This window comes from Emys orbicularis, chromosome 9 (assembly GCF_028017835.1).
Source record: "Emys orbicularis isolate rEmyOrb1 chromosome 9, rEmyOrb1.hap1, whole genome shotgun sequence".
Lineage (NCBI taxonomy): Eukaryota > Metazoa > Chordata > Testudines > Emydidae > Emys > Emys orbicularis.
The window spans coordinates 100,643,473-100,661,942 of NC_088691.1; the positions used below are offsets into that span (position 1 = coordinate 100,643,473).

Genomic DNA, 18,470 nt, shown 5'->3' on the forward strand with positions numbered 1-18,470 from the left:
CCATTAAATTAGGCTTGAATAAAGACTGAGAGTGGATGGGTCATTACACAAAGTAAAAACTATTTCCCCATGCTAATTTTCCCCCCTACTGTTACTCACATCTTCTTGTCAACTGTTGGAAATGGGCCATCCTGATTATCACTACAAAAGATTTTTTTTCTCCTGCTGATAATAGCCCACCTTAATTGATTACTCTTGTTATAGTTGGTATGGCAACACCCATTTTTTCATGTTCTCTGTGTATATATATCTTCCTACTGTATTTTCCACTGCATGCATCCGATGAATTGGGTTTTAGCCCATGAAAGCTTATGCCCAATACATTTGTTAGTGTCTAAGGTGCCACAAGGACTCCTCATTGTTTTTGCGGATACAGACTAACACGGCTACCATTCTGAAACCTGTCCCCTGGAAGGGACATCTGAGGAGGCCTTACACGCCCCCAAAGGGGCCACACACCCCAGTCAGCAGGGACTCCCAGCCAGCGTTGTAAAACAAGGGTTTATTAGTCGACGGGAACACAGCGTAGAACAGATCTTGTTAGCCCGGAAAGCAGGAAGTTACAGCAAAGTCCATCTGGGGCGGGAGAATCCAGAGCCCTGGGCTCTCCCCCCTGAGTCCCTAACTGGGAGCCAGCCGCAGTCACGACCAGCTGCCCCGCCTCCTTCCTTTGTTTCTTCCCCAGGTAAACAGGTCACCTGACCTGCACCTCACTTTGTTCTCCAACACCCAGGGCTGATTCTTGCAGAGGAGGGGGCCCGGCCATCAGTTGCCAGGATACAAAGTGTTGACAATTCTCTTTGCCCAGAAAGCCAGTGGGCAGTCAACATATCTGCCCTCTCTGCAAGGATCACACACCCTTGTCCTACCACCTAGATCAAAGGTGGGCAAACTACGGCCCGCGGGCCCGTCTTGCCCAGCCCTTGAGCTCCCGGCTGGGGAGGCTGGCCCCCAGCCCCTCCCCTGCTGTCCCCCCTCCCCCGCAGCCTCAGCTCGCCTTGTGGGGAGTGTGGCTGGCTCCGACCAGGTGGCACGGCTGTCAGTCCTGCTACTCTGAGCAGCATGGTAAGGGGACGGGAAGCGGGGGGGAGGGGGGTTAGATAAGGGGCAGGGGGTCCCAGGGGGCAGTCAGGGAGCAGGGGGTGGGTGGATGGGACAGAGGTTCTGGGGTGGTGGTCAGGGGACAAGGAGCAGGGGGTGGTTGGATAGGCGTGGGAGTCCCAGGGGGCCTGTCAGGGGGCAGGGGTGTTGATAGGGGTCGGGGCAGTCAGGAGACAGGGAGCAGGGGTGGTTGGATAGGGGGTGGGGTTCTGGGGGTGGGGGGTCCTGGGAGGGGGCAGTCAGGGGACAAGGAGCAAGGGGGGGTTGGATGGGTTGGAGGTTCAGGGGGTGGGAAGTGGGAGGCGGCAGATAGGGGGGCCAGGCTGTTTGGGGTGGCACAGCCTTCCCTACCCGGCCTTCCATACAGTTTCGCAACCCCGATGTGGCCCTTGGGCCAAAAAGTTTGCCCACTGATCTAGATACTTGAGTAACACATAGGGGAAACTGAGGCACACACAGTATTCAAACAAAATATTAAGAACATTCCCACTTTACCAAACCTATATAGCCACTCAAAGAGTGAGCTTTTTTATATCAATTATACACCACAAAGGGCTTGTGAAGGATCCACTGACCAAGAACTTATTCACAAAGTATTAAGCAATTAATTATGAATAACAAATAAATCCAAGAAAATCACAGTCAGTTCTTAGACAACTCACAAACAGAAGAGTGTTGATAAATTGTATAGTCAATTGCTTGACCACACTTTGCTTCATTATTTCATTATGAAATATACTCAGGAGACCAAATAACCAATGTCAGTCATCTTAATTAATATAGGACAGGAAAAAGGTTCTATACGATACTAGTCTCAGAAGAACAGCGCCATGCAGCGGTGGTACATTCACCTTCTGCAGAAGGTGTGCCCCACAAAGTTAAGCCTCTGAAGCCATCCTTTTATACCCTACTTGTTTACCAGAAGAAGGTACCGTATATACCATTGAAACGGGATTTAATTAATCAGCTTTCTCCTTTCTTTGTTTCTGGTACCATGGGGTACCCCCCTTTATCTTCTGAACCCATGCATTCCAGTCATGAGCCCCCCTTATCTTTGCTTTGAGCACCAGGTACTAAGGGACATGAAAGCACCTCCTAAGTTTGTGTGAACAACTCCTTCCCTGTTGCCATGAAAAAAATAGCCATTATGTCCTGACACTGATAAATTTCCTATCTATCTGCTCAAGCCAAGGCTTACTTTAGCTAATGCCAGGTGTTATGGGGTACTTAGCATAAATATACGGGATTATAGCAAAGGTACAGGCCAATCTGGGCTTTGTAACTGCTATACTTATGCTTAATAATATGCATACTTAAATGCTTAAAATATATATTGCGGGTAGTATTATTAACATAATGTATCTGTATGCTAGCCAGTGTATATTAGTAAAAACTTGTAATAAAGTCTTCATTACAAATTATTTGCCATTAACAAATAAGTTTTTCTTTACCTTTTTACTGTAGTGGCAGGTTCGGGAGCACTGGGGGTATGCGAGGGTGCGGGAAAACTTTCCAAGTGTGCCTGACCAGTTTGATCTAAAGGAGGAAGATCTGTGATGCATTTGGAACTGTTTGGTAATGTTTTGTGAATGCTGTACGACAGTTAGGTTATTGGGATGTTACTTTATTGATATATGGGATGGGGGATTTGCCTTAACATACCCAGATGATATTTGCATTTTTAATCAGATCTGGGAGGAGCAAGTTTCCCATGTGGAAGGGGTCTAATGCCAAATTGCTAAAATGAAGTCTGGTGCGCCAAGATTGTGATATGGAAGTGACTCATGTTAAAGGGAGTGCAAGCATGATATCAGATGTCCTATCTTGTAAGGAGATGTGAGAACTTCCCTAGGGTACTTGAGGAGTACCCTGCTCTGTTCATCTTTGATACTGGGGAGAGATGTGACAGTCTGGGGATATATCTGTGTCAAGTTATGAATTCCATGAACACCGTGTAAGATTATAACTTTTGTTGAGGATTAGGGAATCCATTTGGTTACAAGGACCCCTAGTGGAGAGACTATGCCTGGGAAGCCATGTCACTGCAAGAAGTGCAGTCTCTGGCTGCTGCAGAAGAAGTTTGCTCACAGCAAAAGGGAAATAAATTAAATAAATTTTAAAAATAGTGGTTTTTATTCTCACTATTTCCTCCATCCCCAAGAAAAACAGGTGGTCTTCAGCCCATGCTGAACAAAGGAGATTGGTAGGCTTCCCTTGACCTTCAGGATGGTTACTTCCACATTGCTATTCACCCGAGTCACAGGAAGTATTTGAGATGCAAAATAAATGGCTCTCATTACCAGTACCCTATCCTTCCATTTCCTGCTTGTCTGATCCCAGAGCGTTCACAGAGTGCATGGTCGTGGTGGCAGCATACCTCAGAAGCAACGGCATCCTCATTTTCTCTTACCTGGATGTCTGGCTTGTCCAGCGCAAGTCAGAACTACACCTGTTGTGGAACTTGCAGCAGATGCTGTCCAGGTTGTATCACTTAAGCTTAAAAATAAACAAAGAAAAGCCAGTTTTGCATCCTGTCCAAAGAATTCCATTTATAGGAGTGGTTCTGGATTCCATTTCAACCATAGCATATCTACCCCAAGACAGATTTCTAGCCATCAGAGAGACATGTCATGATCTGAAGGATGTTCCCAGAACCACAGTAAAGTACTGTCTATGACTTCTGAACCACATGGCCTCATGCACATCCAGCATGCCAGTCTTCACCTGGGGTGCATGCAAGTCTGGCTTGGCTTGGTTTACAAGCCAAGCAAACACCCTCTGAACCTGCTGATTTGTGTACCTGCACGAGTGGCCTCTTCCCTGGACTGGTGGATGGGTCCAGACAATGTAGGGGGGGTTCCCAGTACTGCCCACTGTGAGATCAAAAATCCTGAGGTTTTTTTAAAGACTCTAGTGTGTTTCTTTGGTCTGTTTGAACTCCCCCATCCCACCCCCAGTGCGTGTGCGTGAAAATTAGGGCTTGTCAACATGGGGAAGAAGCTCAGAATAGCTAATGTGGAATAGCTATTGCTGAATAGATTCCTCGCTGGTTCCCCATGTGGACGCTCTGATTCCACACAAATGTGCCTTTGTGCAGATTAGGTTAATCCATTTCTAAAGCGGATTAACCTAACCTGCACAAAGACATTCACCGCCAAATAAGAGTGACCATATGGTTCGGAAAAGCTACTGTGCTTTAAATTCACACTCTAGCCCTTTTGCACCAACTTCTCCATGAGCCATAGAAGGGAGCCGGAGCCGGGGAGAAGAGAGAACATGGGGGACAGCTGGAGTGAGACTGAGGTGAAGCGGCTGTGAAGGAGAGGAGGGCAGGGGATTGGAGCAAACAGTTCATGAGCTCAGGGGAGAAGCCGTGTCACCAACTCTCACGATTTGATCCCAAGTCTCACGGTATTTGGTGGTTTTCCTAAAGCCCCGGCTGCCAGTCACAGGGTGACATGAAAACCTCAGCTTTCTTCTCAAATAAGAAGGAAGTTCTCGCCTTCGTGGCTGTGGAAAAAGCTTGAAACTCGGGCCCAAGGGCAAACCAACAGAGACCCACCTTTAATGTTCTTCATAAATGTGATTTTTGAGCCACTCATGATATTGGGGCCCTGGCATGTGAGTTTTGAACGCTCCATGTGGGCAAAAAAAGTGGCGTCCGGTATTCAGTGGGCAAAGAAATGTGATGGCATAATCCGGACCCGAGAGGCCCTGCTGCAGAACCTGCTTCTGTTCCCGTTCCTGCTGGCTGGAGCCTCTCTGGACCCCAAGGCTGGCTCCTCCCTCTTATTGCTTGTTCCCTCAAACCCATATGGCTTGTTGGGGCGGGGGTGAGGTGAGCCCTAGTGCCTAGCTGAGTGAACCTGGGTGACAAGCCTAGGGTGTGACTGGAGAGCCTGGAGCAGCGACGATGCCAACAGCTCCTGCACGTTACTCACACGATTCTGGGGCTGGTGGCTGCATACGTCTCCCCACTACTCCCAGCAGCCACTTGCTCACTCACCCCTCCCTGGCCTCTGCAGGTACCTGCTGCTCTGAGCCCATCCCTCCAGCTCACCCTGCTCTGCTCACGGGTCACTGGAGCTCCTGCTCCCCTGATCCTTTCCCTCCTCTTCCTTCGGTCTCACTGACCCAATGGCCCCTTAGTTCCATCCCCTTCCTTCCTTTGCTCTGAGCATCCTCTGCCCTCAGCCCCGGCAGGTACCCATCCCCTCCCCACCCTCCACCTCAAGCCCTTCCTACTCCAGAGTTTCTGATCCCCCCCCATCTCAACCATCTCCTCAGCCCTGGTGATCCCTGTCTTCTGCCTGGCTCCTTCCTTCCCCTGCTGCCCTGAGCATCACCCCCATCCCGGCTCCCCGGCCCCTACAGCCACTTGCTCCTCCAACCTCCAGAGCTTCTATCTCCCCAATCCCACTGTGATGCTGGCAGACCAGGTACCAGCTCATGCCCAGGCCTCATAGCCGGGAACCAGTCTGGCTCGTCTGTGTGTGAGCCCTATCAAAATAGAAATTAGATGTTAAGTGGATAAGAATGTGTTTAGCTTTATGAAATGCTTGTAGGATGTGGCACGTACTGATCTCACTTCTAACCGCTGTAGCCCATGGTGTAAAGTTATAGTGAGTGTTTGCACCATAAACCTCTGTAACTGGGTAACTCAGCAAACAGGAAAAGCAGCATTCGCTCAGGTAAAGTGCTCGTCCTGCGTACTCGCTGGCCCACTGAAGGCAAATGAGGCATTGATATGGGGCATTGTGTGGCACCAAAGGACAGAGGCTGTGTTGTCTGCATCCCTAATTCCCTCCAGGAAGGAGAGACCTGAACTCACATCCCATCAGTTTGGACGCTGGGGTTGTGGGGGTAACAATTCCTGACAAAGAGAAACTGGATTTTTTTCTGCTGTCTGGACTCTGAGGGGCAAAGATTCCTAAGCATAAGCAAGAGCTCCCCATGCTGCGTGGCCTGGGGGGGCCCCAGAAGACATTCAGTGCTGAAAGCTTGCTGCAGCTCTGTCACCTTTCAGAACCACCGACTGTAACTCGGCTGCGTATATACGCTGCCTGCTTTAACCTGGAAATAACGCTCTCATTTCTTTCTCCAGGTTAATACAGCCTTAGTTAGTTCACTACAGGATTGGCTCCAAGCCTTGTCTTTGGTGTGAGAGCTGAGGTACACATCAACCAGGGGTAAGGGACAGGTCTCTTAGGACTGGAAGTGACCTGGATCTTTTGTAATCATTGGTGTATGGCAACCAACTGCTGCCTGACTCTGTACATCTGGTTCCACATGAGGTGTGTGGTCGCCTGGCAGTTAGTAATTCTGGGGTTTGTAACTGAGGCTCTACTGTATTTCACAGCAAACCAAAGTGTGGTCAAGCAATTGACTATACAATTTACCAACACCAGGAAGATGCCGGCAGGGACCGGGGGGCCTGGCTCCTTCTTCAGGTCCCTCCTCAGCTCATCACACAGATGCCTGGTGGCCTTGGGGTTGGCTGTGGCACTGTGAGGCTCAGTGAGTCAGGAACAGTGCGGCAAGGCTCCGAGGCCCTGTCAGGAAGGGTTGTGACTCTTTCATCCGGGCCAGTTCCGAACTTGCAGCAGCCTGGGGTCCTGTGGAGAGATGGGAGCAAAGGGGTGAGAGCACCAGCATAACCAGCCGGGTGAAAGGACACTGCTCGTTTAACTCTCTAACTGTTTATGAGGATTCCGAGCGTGGCCTGAGAAGCTTAGTTTGTTGTGTTCCCTGTGAAGGTCGCACACTAGGCAGCTGGGTGCTATTTCCTTCTTCACAGCGACTGGTTGGCATTAAGGAGGCCCGGATTCGGGGTTTGAATGCAGTGGCCCTGCGTTGGACGCTGCATAATGCCTCCTGAGACTACAGAATTCTGCCCTGTGCTCCGTCCCAGAGTTCCGCTGAGATGGAGGAAGGTGAGTGCAAAAGAATCGCACTTAACGAGCCCCGGTACGTGTGCCAATCACAGCTGTGTTTTCAGGGCAGTGGAAGGACTGAGAGTCGCGCTGGTAAAAAAGAACCTGAGAAAGAGAAGCCCTGGCCAGGGAAATCTGTTTTGCCCTTTGCTTAGTTTGCCCTCCCATAGACGGTGCCTGCAAGGAGCCGCAGTGAGATCCTGGGGGCTCTGCTTAGGGGTGTCGTGGTCAAAGACACCCACGCATTGATTTTAGTTCAAAGACTCAAGCCTGAGGCCAGTTTAGTGACATACATACCAATGCATTGGGGTAACAGTCCGAAGACTGCCACACCTAGGTCAGCACGCAGGCTGCCTTTATTCCGTTAAACCGCAAGCACAGTACAAATTATACGTCATTTGCGAGAAATTAATGTTGGGGCCTGCCCCCCTATTCCTGGCACCTTCCTTATTATTTTACTGTTATGGGTGTTATTTGGCACCAATCTAGGGGTATTTTTCGTCAGAGTACATATTATTTTTCCGGGGTTTTACGGTTATGGGCATAGGGGGTTAACACAGGACGCCCAAAGAAGATATATGATTGGCTAATTTTGCAGATAGCTGGAACGACAGGAGAAGTTGGCCTTTGCAAAGCAATTTCTTCAGATAAGCCGTTACTATTGTTTCATCAGTAAGCAGTTGTTATGTTTTTTTCATTAACAAGTGGTTATCATGTTGCTAAGGCCTTTCGCATTGCTTCCTTCCCCTCCCTCCTCTGGTCATGACCCATGACCGAGTTTGGCAGGGAATTGTACAGCTTAGTCATGTTCAGACCCTGGCCTGTACTGCCTTTTGTAAGGGCAGTCAGTATATCGAGCCTCTGTCAGAGGGCCTGATTTTTGGGCCTTCGGTGTTACTTTGGCTGTCATAAAGAAGGCCCCCTAGTTCTTTTTTCCACAGGGGTAGGGATTATCTGGCAGGTTCAGGGCCTATATAGTTAGCGGGTCTTTAATTAGGGAGGGGAGACCCAGAATGTGGGGTGTTGGATACGGTGAAATTTCTCTAACAGTGGTCCAGGAAGCATTTTGGAAAATTTCCCCCTCATTTCAAACTGTCTTTTTCTAACTCAATTGAAGCCTGTACTATTCAAACCCTAAAAGCTCTGCTTTGAATGTAATTCATGGCTGCTTCTAGTGCAGCCGGGGAATACAATTCTAACAAAGCACGCAGCAGCCCAGAACGCATGTTGTGCCGCAGCCTGAGAGAACTCCCAACTCAGAAGCTTTGGGGGGTTTTTAAAATCAGAACCCAATGGTTTCGGAGAGAGTTCCGCATTTGGCAAATAAAATCTCATGCCTAGAGTTAACTATTATGTAATCGAGGTTTAAAATAGCTTGACATGGAATTGTCACAGAGAGATCTCCCTAATCCACTCCGCTTTTCCGTGAAGAGAAGGCTGCTGTGTTTGGGAACTCAAAGGTTAAGGTCTGGTAGGAGTGGTTTGGCTGGCGAGGACGAGGTACGTGTGGCATAAAGTCTGCTCAGATAAACTTAGGCGTGGCATAACTCCAGACTCCAATGTGATGGTGGGTCTGAAGGAAGAGAAACAAAACTTGAAGAGGGGCTCATACGAGGGTTGAAAGCTCTCTGGGAACTGTCACTCCAGCAAAGTGAGAGCTCGGTCTGCGAGCTGCAGTAGGTTTGCCCAGAGCCAGACGATAAAGGCTGCAGCAAGAGGATGTTGGGGATCAGTGAGTTTTTTGTGGCTCTGGTTGTGTTTCTCTTGATTGTGCAGTTTCTGAAGCTGCAATGGGCAGGTAGGCGGCTTCCCTCTGGACCAACTCCCCTCCCCTTCATCGGGAACTTGTGGCTGTTGGGATTTAAACTTCATCCTGAGACTCTCAAGAAGGTAATTATTTATTTTCGTATACTTAACTTGCTTCTCAAACTCTCCCCAGGCAGCAGCTGAGATCAGCAGAGGCAGGGGATGCTAGCAGACCCTTGTCTGATGGGCCCCAGCCTTTGCAGGGCCGGCTCTAGCTTTTTTGCTGCCCCAAGCAGCAAAAAAAAGCGCCGCCCCCCGAGCCTCCCCGCCGAGCGCCGCCGGAACCCCCCCCAGAGCGCCGCCCCCCTGCCGAGCGCCGCGCGCCGGAGCCTGCCCCCCCCGCGCCGAGCGCCGCGGGACCCCCCCCGAGCGCCGAGCCCCGTGCCGCCCCCCCCGCCGAGCGCTGCGCCGCCGGAGCCCGCCCCCGCCCCCTGCCGAGCGCCGCGGGAACCCCCCCCAGCGCCGAGCCCCGCGCTGCCCCCCCCGCCGAGCGCCGCGCCGCCGGAGCGCCCCCCCCCCCGCGGAATGCCGCGCCGCGCTCCCCCCGCCGCCCCTTACCAGTTGCCGCCCCAAGCATGTGCTTGGGTGCCTGGTGCCTGGAGCCGGCCCTGAGCCTTTGGGATGTGCTCCTTTCTTGGTCTGCCATGACCATCTGCCCGAGTTTGTTGACCTTCTGGGGACACAGCAAAGCCCATCCGTTCGACTGGGCTGGGCTTTCAGACTGGGTTAGCTCGTATAACTGAGGATTGCTGTTCGTCAAGGTGTGGGAGAGGAAACGTCCATTGATGTTTGGTTTTGTAACACACCTTTTATATTGTGTTTTTTGTTTGTGTGACGGGCACCTGGAGCCCCTGGTGGGAGATCTTTGATGTGGAGTTTTAAACCTCAATTGGATAAACACATTTCAGTCATTTTCTGGGTTATTAATATGGAATATTAGTGGAATAAGATATTTTTCATGCTCAAGAAATTTTATCCAGAGTCTGGGCATGTGCAAATAAGTCAGGGTCATACATGTCATTTCCGGTTAGCATGGAAGAATGCAATGATTGTTTTTTCTCTTGCTCTGTGTAAATCAATTCTGCTTTGTGTGTGAATAAGAAACGTGTGTGTTAAAAAGTAAGTGTGAAGGTCATCACCGAACCAAATGTTCTAAAACCCCCCCCCCCAAGAACAAACACAAGTGCGCCAAAAAATTACAACATGCCCCTATTAAAATGTCAAAAAGGGCTCTCTCAGAATAAAACAGGGACCTATCAATGGGGACAAAATAGCTATAATCAAAACCAGCATGGGGTAACACCCTAAAAAACTTCATAAAAAAACAAAATACAAAAGGCATTTTAAAAAATAAGCACTCGTCAAACAACAATTAATTACAGCAGGACGGTGCAAAACTCATTGGTCCCAATAAAAAAAAAATCATTATATAAACAGGGTGCCTTGCCATGAAACTTTAGGTTCGTCCTGCCAAGACTTCCCCAGAGCATTGTGTCGCGACCAACAAAACCAGGCTCCTCCCTACCCATGATCAACCTAGCTGGCCACTAGATTGATCCAGACTCTGGACTGGTAACTATAACATCGACTGGTGGGACAGTGTGTGTCTGTGATTGAATGCATAAGCTAATTGTTGTATTTCCAATAAATGCAGTGGATTGCCTTTTCCCCTTAAAAAAAAAAATCCCATGTGCTTCTTATAAGCATAACAACACAAGCGCTGCCTTCCAAGTCTCTGCAGACCTCACTCTCTCTGTACAGGTAGCGACAGGCACACATGAACTCCGAATACTCGGAGTGTTCCAGGCAGAATCTAGCCCCTTACCTGCTGAATACTCACAGAATTACCATGTCTGCTATGCCCAAAGGAACAGAACACGCCAGCTTGTGAGATTCAACTCTGGACCAGCACTGAGATATATTTGTAGTGAAAACAAGTTTATCATCAGAGATTCAAGTAATTGTAAATAAGAATACTGGAAACCAAACAAAATCATTCTAGAGACTAAACTTAACTAGGCAACTGCTTTAGACAGGACCTATTAATGTTCTCTTCAGCATTTTCAAACAAGACTGGCAGAGACCTCTATTTCATTAAGTAAAAAGCACTGCCTTCCTCAGTGAAGGCTGCCAGGGTGTCTTCTTTGCCTTGTAGAAGTACCCCCAAAGTTCACTGTCTTTACTCATAGACAGGACAACTCCCCTGTGGCTTGTTTTTTCTTGTGTGCTCCTTTCTTGTTGATTTCACATCTCTTTGCTAACCTTTGGCTTTGTATGGAAATGGCTAGCCACCGTGTCTAATTTACATCTTGGGACAGAGTTAGGTGAATAAACAACAGTGACAGAAAAGCCTGTTTTTCACCTCTGCTGGTGACTGATACTTTCATACAGACTTAAGAACATAGTTCCAGTTTGTCTATCCATAACTCCTTACGTAATATCTGTACATACATTTCACACTGATAGTAGTAACCAGTGTGATGCCAGATTTCATGTAAGACCTCACATGACATTCTTGGGTGAACCACAATGTACATACCAGCATAGGTGCTGACTCCGTGGGTGCTCTGGGACTGGAGCTCCCTCAGAAAAAAAATAGTGGGTGCTCACCAGTGTCGGAGAAAAACTGAGTTCTCACTCTTTTGTTTGGGTACAGCAAGTCAGAAGCTTTATTAACTTTTACAATTGTGCAGAGGGAGAGAGCTAAGCAGGTCTCTCTCTCAGGTAACTAATTACAGCAAGCATTTATACTTTTTATTACAGAAATAATGAGGGACAGCTGCATTTTGTTTATACATAGGCCATCTTGATATCTTATTTCCTCACTTGTTTTGACTTTTGCCAACATACAATATTTTTTATACCTTATTTACACAAGGTCTTCTACACCTTATTTATATAAGGTCACAATAACTTCTCACACAGTTTTTTCTTACCCGCCTCACACAATCTTCGCTTCTACAAATCTCGCGTTATCAGGGTTACAGTTAGCCTGACTCTTGCTAACGAACTGTCATGTATTGCAGTTCCTTTCTGTTAGTTCTTTTTTTGCTTCCACAACCCCCCCCTTTTGTACTTCTAGTACAACAAACATTCTTAAATTTTTATTTGCATTAAGTCCTGGACTTTAGATTTTACATTAGATGTTTTAATTTTAGGGGTTTTGATTGGATGTAATGACAATGCATGATTAGCATGAACATGAAAGGTATTACTATTATTACGTCTTTTACAACAACAATAACATAATTTTAAGCTAACTAATAGCAACACAAATAATAACATTTTTATAGCAATAATATGATGGGGTTGTTGTACAGTCTTAGTCATAAAGCACAATACATTATACTCAGTACATAAAGTGGATACTTTATAAGCAGTATGAAAGGCATACTTTTTAACTTGATATATATTTTGAAGCATGTGAATTTGCCCTTGTACTTTAGAGATTTTTTGAATTTTTGGTAACAGTGAAAACAAATTTTGAAATCTATTAGGTACTAAACTAGTCCAATTAAAGGGTATTTGGAACTTAAGGGCTACTTGGAAAACTTTATTTGCAGGCCAGTAAATAATATGATTGCCTGCAGTGGTAGTGAGATTAAAATGCATGTTTTGCAATGTGGTGTTATTAACATACACACAGCTATTATTAGCTTGAAAAAGTAAGTGTTCTGTCAGGGTAGTTCTTTGTCCCCTACTTTTTTAGCAAACGTAGTCATAAAGAGTGACAACTTTTTTTGGCTTCAGTTTACGTATACACTGAAGCTGTGGGGGTTCTAATGGCCAAAATGTTCATTGACTTCCTAACCCCATTTAAATGTCAGGTGTAATTTCAGGAGCACTGACTAAAAATTGATTGGGCATACTAGGTGGTCTAATTTCCCAGATGTTTCGGTGAATTACCCAATCCCACATGCATTCTTTTTATGGACTCGGCAGGATACGGTATGTGGGAGCCCACACTTCCTTTACCGGTCCATATGCTTGGAAGGAGCATTGAGAACGTCCGCACTTTTATTTAGAAAGTTTCCAAGTAAGTCTTTATGGCCACAGATCAGATGGTACTCCTGATGTGTCTGTAAGGGCAGTGGGCCAAGCCTGATGTTTTAGATTATTTTGAATGGCCATCAGCTGGTCATTCAGGAAATCCTGAATTTCTGAATATGCTAGATTTTACTGCAATGCCTTCCCAGCCTCAGTGATATTTAGTATTATTTTTGTCAGCAACTTTTGGGTCATAGAACTAAGGGCGGAAATAACATGTAACTCACCAACTTTAGCCTGTACTTGGGTTAGTTGTGCTTCAGAAACAAGGCCAATGGCCTTCTTTAGTTGGCCCAATTTTTTATTATGTTTTTGGTTTTTAAAAATATTTTAAACTGCTGCTGCACTATTGGCCCCATTTTACAGGGATCCGGTCAAGTTTTTTTTTTTTTTTTAGAAGAAATAACCCAAGCCCTCTGTTGTGCTAATTTAATGGCAGCTTCCTGTGAGCAGTTTGGGTATGTAGAAGTAATTTGGAAACTGGATAAGGGTAATGAAAATTTAACAGTCCCTAGTGTAGTGTTAATTACAGTCTACCGATATTTTAATACATTTTTTTTGGGTGTAGTATTATACCACATCTGTTGGTCGAACACTTTTATGTATTTTTGGGAGGCATTAATATTAATGGCATAAGAGGGGGTGTATTGCAATAAGGTACAAGTCACATTATTAGTCACCGGAATAATTTCTATGCAGGTAAAATTTTCAGTGGCAGAACAAACTTTTTGGGTATTTGTTTGATTATTTACTAATTGGGTGACCAAATAACAATAAGGGCCTTTTTTATTTAACACAGTACAAGTTCTAGGAACAATTATTATATTTACTTTACTATAGAACCTATTAATTGCGATTATTAATTTTTGGGGTTCGCTGGTAGTGATATTATGTATTTTTATTTTTACTGATTTATTTGTTTTTTATTTAATTGTTCGCTTATATACATTATTTTGAACTTTAAAGAATAATTTTTTGGAACAAAATTTCAGTAAATTACTAAGATGTGAAAGCCTTGGCCAATGGGTTTCATTGGAATATACAGTACGGTTTGTATTTGGGTAAGTTACAGTGGTGGTGGCAAGGGTCAAGGGACTAGTGGGTGTAGTTTAGTGGTGGCAAGGCGGTTTTGATATTCATTTTTTGAAAGCCAATTAGGAAGGGCAGTGCATCTTGAAGGTACCTGTTTATAAGCACAAAGTCCTGCCCCTGGAAAGAATTCACCCCACTACTGGACCCCGCATTCCCAGGAACGATTCCTACAGTTCCCTTCTTGCCAATAAACAATGCTTCGTTTTTTTTACCAGGGCCAGTTATTAATGTCTTTTGTAGTCAGGAATCCCTGGACTTTGGTGGTTTCAGCAGAGCGAGTGTTTCTTTTTCTTTTTCTTTTTTTTTAAAGCAGTTGTGATTCACCATAGTGCAGGGGAGAGGTTACTAGCACTTCACCCTGTACTGGTGTGATTCCTGTAAAAGAATTCAAAGGCATTGTAGATCTGTCAGTGGACAAGGGAGAGGTTACTAGCACTTCACCTTGTCCTCTTTCCCTGCTGTCCAGGAGGCACAGCAGAGCTAGCAGGAGAAATAGGCGGATCAGCAGCTGGAGAATCTCTCCAGGTGGAGGGGTCTTTTTGCAGTGAGAAGCATGGGTCCAGGTGGGCAGTCCTTGGCACTTTACAGCGGTGTTGGTGGGTAACAGGACTTGGAAAGGGCCCTTCCAGCGTGGACCAAGGGCAGTCTTTTGCTGATGGACTTTTATGTAGACTCAGTCTCCTGGTTCCAGCGAGTGGCAGGGTTGCACAGGATTCTTGGGTAGTGCTTCTTTTATCTGTGTATAAAAAGACTTAACACATTTCATTAGTGCCTGGCAATACTTAAGCATTGTGTCATCCATTAAATGAATGTTCATTTGAGCTAGGGTCAGTGGGGGCGCAGTTGGTAGTCGCATCGGGCGCCCTGTCAAAATCTCATGAGGGCTGAGTCCAGTCTTTCGATTGGGAGTGGCTCTCATACTCATTAGTGCCAGAGGAAGGGCATCTGGCCACTTTAAGTTTGTTTTAGCACAAATCTTGGCCAGTTTATTTTTCAGAATTCCATTCTGGCGTTCCACTGCCCCGGCAGACTGCGGAAGGTGGGGGCAGTGAAGGTTGTGTTGGATTTGCAAAGCTGCACATAACTTTTTTACAATCTGTCCAGTAAAATGAGTTTTACGGTCACTGTTGATACTTACAGGGATGCCAAATCGTGGTACAAAATTTTTAAGCAGAAGTTTTACAACAGTTCTGGCATTTGCTTTCCTGCAGGGAAAAGCTTTAACTTAATTTGAAAATACATCCACTAAAACCAATACATATTTATAACTACAACATTTAGACAGTTGAATAAAATCAATTTGAACATTTACAAAAGGTCCCCAAGGGGGAGGGGGAGCTGCCTGCCTAACTTTAACAGCTTTACTAATGTTATGCTGCTGACAAATTACACATTGTTGACAGTAGTGATGTGCAATGACTGGGAAACCGAATGCACACCAATCTCGGTTAACTGCAGCAACCATCCCCCCTTTGCTCACGTGTGCCATTTCGTGGTATACACGAGCAAGATAGGGCATTAGCATCTTCGGTGCAATTAGGCGACCAGCTGGGGCACGCCAAAGATGGTCAGGGTGTAGAATACAGCCATTAGCACTCCAAAAACGTTTCTCAGCTACAGGTGCTGCTTCCTGGATCTTGGCCAGATCCTCAAGGGAGGCTAGTGGAGGCTGTTTAATTAAAGCACAAGTATATTCAGCCTGAGGTGCAGAAAGGGCCGCTGCTTTGGCTGCAGAGTCTGCCAAAGCATTTTTACGGGTAACTTCATTATGAGGGGTCTGGTGAGCTGTGCATTTAACAACAGCTATAGCTTTGGGCAATAAAAGGGCATCCAAAAGAGCAGATACATACAGACTATTTTTAATAGGAGAACCAGTGGATGTAAGGAAACCTCTATACTTTTAGAGCAAACCATAATTATGTACCACTCCAAAAGCATAACGAGAGTCTGTATAAATTGTAACTGCTTGATCTTGAGCTAGAATGCAGGCTCGAGTTAAAGCCACAAGTTTGGCCATTTGAGAAGAAAACACAGAAGGAAGAAAAGCACTTTTAATAACAGCATAGGCAGAGCACACAGCATAACCAGCAACCAATTTACCCTTAGAATTTCGCAAGCACGACCCATCTACAAAGTAAATAAGATTAGGATTTTGCAAAGGCACATCTAGCAAATTATTTTTCGGACGGGAGAGAACCGATGTCACAGACACACAGTCATGTGGTTCTCCGTCCTTTGGCCCAGGCAACAAGGAGGCAGGATTTAGAACGGGGCAACGAGCCAAAGTAATATGAGATGAAGACAACAGGACAAGCTCATATTTTGTGAGACGAGAAGTGGATAAATGCTGTGTTTTAGATTTTAACAAGAGTGCAGCCACAGCATGAGGAACAGCAACAATTAAAGGAGATCCTAAGACAATAGATTCGGATACTTGAACAGAAAGGGCCGCTGCAGCCACAGCACGCAGGCAAGGGGGAAATCCAGCTGCCACAGCGTCTAGGGCAGTACTGTAATAAGCAATGGGACGGTGTTTATTTTCGTGCTTTTGCGTTAATACAGCCAAAGCAAACCCATTACGCTCATGACAGAAAAGAGTAAATGGTTTAGAATAATCAGGAAGTCCCGGGGCCGGTGCACTGGACAGGCTTTGCTTGATAGCAACAAAAGCTCGTTCAGCCTCCGGAGACCAAGGAAGAGGCTCAGGAGTATCTGACTTAGTCAGATCCTGTAAGGGTTTAATTATAGTTGCATAGCCTAAAATCCACTGTCTACAGTACCCAGTCATGCCAAGAAAAGTACGCATTTGAGAAATAGTACCAGGCCTAGGCATATTTAGAATAGCTGAAATACGAGAATCTGATAAATGACGAGTACCAGGAGAAATATTATGACCAAGGTAATGAACCCTGGGCTGACACAGCTGTAGTTTTTCCTGGGATGCCTTATGACCCTTAGCAGCTAAAGCAGTCAAAAGAATCAAAGTATTAATTTTACAAGATTCAAAAGAAAGGGATGCCAGCAAAAGATTATCCACATACTGTATAAGCACTGATTTACCTGGAAAAACCACATCATCCAGATCCTTTTTTAGGATCTGGGAAAACAAGGATGGGGACTCAGTATACCCTTGGGGTAACCGAGTCCAGGTGTACTGGCGTCCTTTATAGGTAAAGGCAAACAGATACTGACTATCAGGGTGAATGGGGATAGAAAAGAAAGCTGAACAAAGGTCCACAACAGTAAAGTGGGTGGCTGAAGGTGGAATACAAGAAAGAATTGTAGCTGGATTTGGAACCACAGGAAAAGAAGACAAAACAACAGCATTAATCGCGCGGAGATTTTGAACAAACTTGTAGGTGTTCTTTCCTGGCTTCTTTACAGGAAAGATAGGAGTATTACAAGAACTGGTGGTGGCAACAATAATACCCTGCTGTAATAAAGACTCCATTACTGGGGCTATACCTTCCTCTGCCTTAGGGCACAGAGGGTATTGTGGAACCCTTGGCAAAGCTTTAGAAGGATTAACAAAAATCTTAACCGGCGTAGCTGTCCGAATCTGTCCCACTTTATTTGCTTGCCGAGACCAGAGATGGGGGGGAACTTGTGATAACAAATGCACAAGGTCAGGGCTAAGAGTTGTTGGTAATTTAGCTGGCTCCTCTATGTGGAGTGTAGCCAACACTAGATTAGTATTCTTATTAGGAACTTGTAAGAATACGCCATCTGGTGTGCAATAGATAGTACAGCCTAATTTACACAAAAGATCCCTTCTCAGCAGATTCACAGGAGAGGAGGGGCTGAGCAAGAATGCATGCTTGTTAGCAAGGGGCCCTAGTGAAATCGCAAGGGGTTTTGTGACAGGATGCGAAACAGGTTGATTTGAAATGCCAACGGCATTTACAGACAAAGTTGACAAAGGAACAGAGGGAAACTTCGAGGATCTTAGAGCAGATCTACTAGCTCCAGTATCCACAAGACAAGTAACAGATTGTCCTGCAATTTCACAATTTACATAGGGACCTTCTTGATTAATGGGAATTAAAGGATTCATGATGCAGTTACGTTCCCTCAGGCTGTCCTAGTAAGAGGTAGTTTGTGGGGTAAAAGTAGACGCTTCAGGATTTGGGAAAGGAGGTGGAGGGTTCTGAGATAATCGGGCTGGGCACGCATTTTTCCAGTGTCCCTCTTGGCCACAAATGTAGCATGCATTGTACTTGGACTGGGCAGGATACGAGGGACTTTTCCCTCTTCCTCGCCCACGACCTCGTTCTCGTCCTTCTTTCATTCCCCCACGGCCCTGGTTTTGATAAGTTTCTAACTGCAAGGTCAACAGGTTTGTTTCAGTATTCTTTTTTTTTGCTTTATGCAAGCTGTACAATGATTGGCGACTGTCACCAGTTCAGAAAGGGGTTTAGTTTGCCAGCCAATACAGATAGTTCTCAACTGCTGCTGAATCTTTGGTAAGAGTCCCTGAACAAAAGCAGCCCC

The 18,470-nt window shown here is 46.0% G+C and overlaps 1 protein-coding gene across 1 annotated transcript in view; it reads left to right on the forward strand.

Moving 5' to 3' along the window:
- Positions 1-8,580: 8,580 nt before the first annotated feature.
- The window catches only part of LOC135883530 (cytochrome P450 2J2-like), a 28,016-nt gene continuing 18,126 nt past the window's right edge, over positions 8,581-18,470 (forward strand). The window contains exon 1 of the mRNA XM_065410713.1: positions 8,581-8,924. Within this exon, the coding sequence (XP_065266785.1) occupies positions 8,754-8,924 (171 nt within the window). The 5' untranslated portion in view covers positions 8,581-8,753. The remainder of the gene's footprint in view (positions 8,925-18,470) is intronic.